Source organism: Ruditapes philippinarum, unplaced genomic scaffold (assembly GCF_026571515.1).
Source record: "Ruditapes philippinarum isolate M1 unplaced genomic scaffold, ASM2657151v2 ctg4447_1_1_1_1, whole genome shotgun sequence".
NCBI classification, from domain to species: Eukaryota; Metazoa; Mollusca; class Bivalvia; order Venerida; family Veneridae; genus Ruditapes; species Ruditapes philippinarum.
The window spans coordinates 3732-11424 of record NW_026865049.1 but is presented as its reverse complement, the minus strand read 5'-3'; the positions used below and the strand labels follow the sequence as shown (position 1 = coordinate 11424).

General features: G+C 35.3%; 1 protein-coding gene across 1 annotated transcript; it reads right to left on the bottom strand.

Annotated features, from left to right (window-relative positions):
- Positions 1–273: 273 nt before the first annotated feature.
- Positions 274–3651, bottom strand: LOC132727671 (uncharacterized protein DDB_G0290685-like). Its single transcript, XM_060713237.1, has 2 exons — positions 3570–3651; positions 274–2189 (listed from the first exon to the last, which is right to left on the bottom strand). Exon 2 carries the CDS (start codon positions 2014–2016, stop codon positions 274–276), a length of 1743 nt encoding a protein of 580 aa, XP_060569220.1. The 5' UTR covers positions 2017–2189; positions 3570–3651.
- Between the last annotated feature and the right edge of the window lie 4042 nt (positions 3652–7693).

Here is a 7693-nt window from a genome sequence, read left to right as displayed (position 1 = left end):
TCATAAGCCAACTGTGACACTTCATAAATGAAATGGCGATTTAATCTTAATTTGGTTTTATCGGCTAAATATTTAGGAAGATCTACTTTCTGGGTCCCCTTCATGAGTCGAGTACTTGTTCCTGTAGTTTTCATGTCATTCCAGGTGAAGAATAATTCTAACATACCGGTGTAGATGGCACATCTTGATGTTTTATTGAGTTTACCATCAAACCATAGACATATCAGTTGTTGTAGCATTATTGGTACCTGTTTTAGACTTTTCAGAGACTTTTCATTCAGCTTTTTTCCTACAATCTCTAGCTTCTTTATTAGCATGTCTGCTAACATTTAATTGTGAGACTGTCCTATTTACCATTTCCCTTTCACATCTAAAATCAAACCCTTTCAGATTCAGCGACTGTTCAATCTCCACATCACTTGATCTTAATGTATGAAATTTCCATGGACGCGAAGTAGTTACTATTGTGTACTGTTTAAAGATGCTATGTTCTGGGACATTTTCAGAGGACCATTCATCTAAGCCGTCAAGCAAAATCATAACTCTAGAGGATTCTTCTTCAAGAAGTATGTGTAACATTTTCATTTGATAACGTTTTTGAAGCATTTCATCTATATTGTCAATTTTTTCATACTGTCTAAGAGGGATGTAAAATACAAAATCAAATTTCTTCATCTCTTTTACACCATTGAATTTCAGTTCATAACTTTTGCTATCATATTCAGAGTCATAAATATTAAATTTAAAGTCCGTTAAGATCTCATCAGAGTCATCATTGTGAGATTCGGAGTGTATTAAGCCATCACTGTTATCCTGAATGTCATCACTGTCACTTCCATTTTTCTTAATGCCACCCAAATGTTTTTCATCTCCTCGTTTCTCATGAACACCTCCATGTGTCTTACTGCCCTCTTTGTGTTCATTGTCTCCACTATATGTCCCCTTTACCTTTTCATTTACAATGTTACTTCCCTTTTTTTCATGTTCTTCAAAATCACCTCCTTGTTTCTCAGTGCCAACTTCATTGTCATTGACACCTCCAGCTTCATGTTTTTCACCATCACCTCCATGTTTTTCACTGTCACCTTCAGGTTTACTACTGCCACCCTCATTTTCATTGCCAGCTCCATGTTTTTCACCATCACCTCCATGTTTTTCACTGTCGCATTCAGGTTTACCACTGCCATTTTCATCGACAGCTCCATGTTTTTCATAATCACCTCCATGTTTTTCACTGTCACCTCCATGTTTTTCACTGTCGTCTTCAGGTTTACTACTGCGACCTTCATTTTCATTGTCAGCTCCATCTTTTTCACCATCACCTGCATGTTTTTCACTGTCACCTTCAGGTTTACTACTGGCACCTTCATTTTCATTGACACCTCCTTGTTTTTCACCATCACCTCCATGTTTTTCACTGTCGCCTTCAGGTTTACCACTGCCATCTTCATTTTCATTGACCCCTCCATATTTTTCATCAACACCTCCATATTTTTCACTGTCACCTTCAGGTTTACTACTGCCATCTTCGTTTTCATTGACCCCTCCATATTTTTCATCATCACCTCTATGCTTTTCACTGTCACCTTCAGGTTTACTACTGCCACCTTCATTTTCATTGACACCTCCATGTTTTTCACCATCACCTCCCTGTTTTTCACTGTCACCTTCAGTTTTACTACTGCCACCTTCATTTTCATTGCCAGCTTCATGTTTTTCATCGTCATCTCCATGTTTTTCACTGTCACCTTCAGGTTTATCATTGCCATCTTCATTTTCATTGTCAAATTCATTGCCAGCTTCATGTTTTTCATCGTCATCTCCATGTTTTTCACTGTCACCTTCAGGTTTACCATTGCCATCTTCATTTTCATTGCCAGCTTCATGTTCCTCACTATGTGCCAAACACCAACAGTTGACCAGATATTTACAAAAGCTAGTTTTTCCTGACCCTGCCTCTCCTAGAACATATACAGATTTTTGGGGGACTGCGTTCTTTGTGAAGATTTCTGACATTGTTTTAACCTCCACCTCCTTTGTCTCACCCTTTTCTCCTTTTATTTCCCTGGTTATTTTTGGCCTAATATAAATCTCATTAAAGCTACATTTTTCACTTTTTGGTTGTAAAGGTGTTGTAGGAACTTGCAGCAGGGTTTTGTGATACTGTTCTATCAGATTTTCCCGCCATTCTGTAATTTAAATGATTAAATGAATTCCAATTGTTAAGGACAAATCAATAAGTTAATGATACAGAAAATTAGTATAGACCTGCATGGACAGATTAGGACAGGCCCAAAACATTTATTGTGCAAAATAAAGACAACAGTTTAATTTAAGCACACACGCACGGAATATCAGTCAGCCAGTTTTTAAATAAAATTCTCTATTTCTGTTTATATATACTTAACTTTACTTGTCAATCTAATGCTTTCTACTTTGTTTAAAATATGAAAACAAATATCAGCAAAAGAAGCATTGCATTCTATAAATGCATAACCCTAAGTAACACAACCACAAAGTTTATCTCCCAGTCTCAATAATTTCAAAAGAATTGAAACAGAAACTCATTTTGTATGAAGACACATTCCAAATTAAAAACATTTTTGCTTTGGATTTTTGCAGGCCCGAATGGGATTTTCCCCTCCTCTGTCATCGAGGTGTGCCTTATTTCGCAGACTGCATATAACATACCTGATTTAGCCTTTACATATCCTGCATAGAATACCTAATTTAGTCTTTTCATTTATTATATAACATACCAGATTAAGCCTTTTCATAAAATATATATAATACCTCATTTAGCCTTTTTCATATAATATATAACATCATATGTAACATCCCTGATTAAGCTTTTTCATATTCTATAATATAACATACCTGATTTATTCTTTTTATTATATTTTATATAGCATACCTGATTTAGCCTTTTCATATATTATACAACGTACCTGATTTAGCCTTTTCATTATTTATACAACATATCTGATTTAGCCTTTTCATATTTTATATAACATACCTGAGGCACACGCTTTCTAATAATTGGGGACCATACATGGCTTTTCATGGAATGGCACGGAAGTGTCGCATTGATAACCGCCATATGAACATATCTACGTATGTTTCTTAATGCAAAATTTTATCATTTCATGTTTAAATGTTGAATTTTGCTTAAGCCAGCGCTAGATGGTAGTTTGAACTTACGGTACTGTCCATGAACAGGCTCACTCAAACCAAGCCTACAACATTTTTAATTTTGTTGTTTTTGGGCTTTCTTTAGGGATTCTCATTTTCTCTATTTTAGCCGTTTTCATATTCTATATAACATACCTGATTGAGCACTTTTTATATAATATATAACAAACCTGATTTAGCCTTTTCATATGTTATTATAACTTACCTGATTTAGAATTTTCATATATTATAATTATATAACATACCTGATTTAGCCTTTTTCAATAATATATAACATACCTGATTTAGTCTTTTCAAATCTGACAACATATTCATATTTATAGTCATATTCTATTTAACATACCTGATTTAACCATTTCATATTCTGTATAACATACCTGATTTAGCCTTTTCATATTCTTGTTGAGAAGAAACTTCTACCTTGAGTCTTTTTATCTCCTATAACACAAAATATAATACAAAAAATTGTGTTTTATTCATTAAATTTTTAAAAATGTTTATTGTATACAGAAATATTTGTATTTTCAGTTCATTTGTTTACCATACAGTGTCCCAATAGAATTTCTACGAGACAAACTTCTATAAGCTGATTATCTGGAACAGTGTGGAAGTAAAATGAAAGTCCTGATATTTTCCCCCATTATATTCTTTATAGACTTAGAACTCCATGAGTCAGATGTCTTGCCTTGTCAACAGTATAGCTGTCAGTTAGGCATTTTCTTCTTAAATATAGGTTATTCATTATCACTGTTCTCGTACATTTACCTTTAGTGGCATTTGAACTGATTGTAACAATGTTACATCAGGATAAATAAATCTGTTATATTATCAAAAATAAAAATATCATGGAACAGTTTTTTCACTGACAGATCAAAAATGAAGAACTATATGATGGATTCTTCTCAAATGCATTTCAGGTCAATGAAAATTTGGAGTCAATCAAACTTATAGTGACCAAGTTATGCTCTGGACAAGATTATTAAGTAAGAAAATTAACAAAGGGCAATAACTCAACAAGAGCCACTGCCAGACAGGGGCAAAACTCAACCTGATTTCCTTTTTTCTAAAATTAAACAGAAAATTAAAGAAAACTAGAAATGTGTCCATATAGGACACTGGTGTCCCCACACTCCACTGTTTTGCCCATACTCCACTGTTTTGTCAATTGTATGACTCTAGGTCAATTATTATGATGCGGTCTAAGATTTTGACCCCAGGGCTTTTATTTGAACAAACTTCGTAGACACTCACTAGAATATATTTCATGCTTAGTATCTAAACGCTAGCTCTCTTTGGGTTTTTCATTAGAATATTTTTTAAGTTTTTTACTATACACATTTAAAGACAAGAAACATGGCAATGCCATGAAACCAGGTTTTCAATTATCACCATTGTAGATAAATATGTTGTATTTGAAATACAAATACAAGCAACAAACAATGTAACTATGTGCAATGTAAAACATGAATAATGTAGGAGGAATTGCCACAGAGGAAGTGTTCACTATAATTATATTCTGTATAAGGAAAAAAAACAAAGGGCCATAATTGAATAAACTAGAACTGCCACTATCAATCATAATCATGGCGTGAATACCCCCGCATACCACTTTGTCAGAATTAACAGTGGCCATTTAGAGCTCAAGGACAACCTCCCTGACAAATCTGAGGTTACTAAGCCAGTGCATTGCTAAGTTATGTATTCTACATGCTTCAAATGTGAAAATGTCAAAATCAATACACTGCAGACAGGACATTCTTTAGCAATTAAGAAGAAAAGCTTTTTCTTGTCAAGGTCCCTGTGACCTTGACTTTTGACCCAGTGTCACCTCAAAATCAATAGGGGTCACCTTATAGTCATGATCAACATCCATGCCAAATATGAAGACTTTGGCCAAAGGAATCTTAAGTTAATGGGTGGACAAACTTTTTGAAGTGAAAGTCCCTATGACCTTGACCTTTGATCCAGTGACCTCAAAATCAAAAGGGGTCATCTACTAATCACGATCAACATCCATGCCAAATATGAAGACTGTGGGTCAAAGGAATCTAAAGTTATTGGGCAAACAAACTTTTTGAAGTCAAAGTTCGTGTGACTTTGACCTTTGACCTGGTGACCTCAAAATCAATAGGGGTCATCTACTAATCATGACTTACCTCCATGCCAAATATGAAGACTGTGGGTCAAAGGAATCTTAAGTTATTGGGCGGACAAGCTTTTTGAAGTCAAGGCCCCTGTGACCTTGACCTTTGACCTAGTAGCCTCAAAATCAATAGGGGTCATCTACTTATCATGACTAACCTCCATGCCAAATATGACGATTGTAGGTCAAAGGAATCTTACGTTATTGGGCGACAAGCTTTTTGAAGTCAAGGCCCCTGTGACCTTGACCTTTGACCTAGTGACCTCAAAATCAATAGGGGTCATCTACTAATCATGACTAACCTCCATGCCTAATATGAAGACTAAGGGTCAAAGGAATCTTAAGTTATTGGGCGGACAAGAAAAAACCGCCGGACGGCTGGACAAGCTGATTCCAGTATACCCCCCTTACAACTTTGTTGTGCGGGGGTATAAAAATTATTCAATCACAAAACCCCGACAATATGGGCCAGGGCACTGGATGACAAAGCTACTGTGAAAGTTTGAACAAAATCCGTTGAGAAATGAAGGAGTTCAGCACAGAAATTTTTTTTCACTATATATTCTGTATAAGGTAAAATAACAAAGGGCTATAATTAGGTCAAATATTATCCAATCACAAAACCCCGATAATGTGCGCCAGAGCACTTGATGACAAAGCCTCTGTGAAAGTTTGGTCAAAATCTGTTGAGAAATGTAGGAGAAGTTGCGCATGGTAACAATTGTTCACTATATAACCTGTATAAGGAAAAAAAACGAATGGGCATAATTAGGTCAAATAGTATCCAATCACAAAACCCCAATAATGTGCGCCAGGGCATTTGATAACAAAGCTTCTGTGAAAGTTTGGTCAAAATCTGTTGAGAAATGTAGGAGAAGTTGCGCATGGTAAAAATTGTTCACTATATAATCTGTATAAGGAAAAAAAACAAAGGGCCATAATTAGGTCAAATATTATACAATCACAAAACCCTGTCAATATGCCCTAAGGCACTTGATGACAAAGCCTCTGTGAAAGTTTGGTCAAATTCCGTTGAGAAATGTAGGAGGAGTTGCGCACAGAAAATTGTTCACTATCAGTAGGGAGATGGTCTCTAGCCGGCAAACCTTTTTTGGTATATAAATTTCAAGTGCGCATGCGTGACGGATTTTCCTCACGGAGACCATCGAAATTCAGGACAGGCGCCATATTGAAAATTAAATGGTCGATGCGACAGCAATGCAGAGAAATACAGAGCTATAAGGCTATCCACGGAAATGTTGAAAACTGGTAAAAATTAATTGTAATGAAATAATTTTTCTATTTATTGATAGAAATTCAGATCGGTAATAGACATAATGAATAGTTACCCTCAGTTGACCTACTTCAATCGATGTTTTTCGGGAAGTAAAAAAATGCAGATAATCACCATATGCAGGTTAAAGTTCTAGGTCACCTCGTTTATTGTAGTGCATATTTATAATTAGGATTTACATATTATTCACATTTTTAGCATAAAGTTATTTCTATAGAAAGCCTGCATTGTTGAAAAGCGGGTTTTTCATTCGTACCACAACCCACTCGAACCAAACTCCGTTGCGAATGTCAGACTAATAAACATTCAAATATTCAAACTTAGTCGCCAGATAAACTTGTCATGAAAAAATATATATAATTAACATTGTCAACACTGAAGTACATACAAATTATGGTCGACATGTCAGTAAATGTAGTTGCTATTAATTTATTCTGTAAAATAGAATCCGGGGCCCACACAGTGTTTGGATGGTATATACTGCTTGATAGTGACCTTAAAATAAGATTTTAGTCATTACCTTATAATATGTATATAAATATAGACAAGGGGCATTACTCGCTAAATAGAGAATTTTCGATCACCCTAAAATACATGCGAGATTTTCCACTAATTAAATAAAAAAAATCCAAAAACTATACTGCGTTGCATAGCTTATATAATCCACAATTGATAAACACTAACTCTTTTCTGATTCCCTTAGCCCATTTTAAGAAATTTATTCAAAACCGTTCACTTCTGTCACAAAATTGCTTAGTCGTACGAGATGTCGCATCACAAAATTCCACGGGTAAAATATCAATTATAAAAGTGGTAGGTAAAAATAAAAGCATGCAAACAATAACACAACATAGTTTCTATTACCTACCTGCGCAAATAGTCGTGAAGCGCTCTATATTCGTCTGTTTCGAACAAAATCTTCAAATCAGTGCAGAAATCTGCTTCGACGTAGACATCTTGGGGAAACCCCGTTCACGTGACCAGCCGGTGTATCGAGACCTTTCATTGGTTCGGTAGGAACTTAGTTTATGACGACAACCAATGAAAGGTTTCCATACACCATG

Excerpts from the sequence above, each read along its gene's own strand:
- LOC132727671 (XM_060713237.1), bottom strand. The coding sequence starts at position 2,016 with ATGTCAGAAATCTTCACAAAGAACGCAGTCCCCCAAAAATCTGTATAT.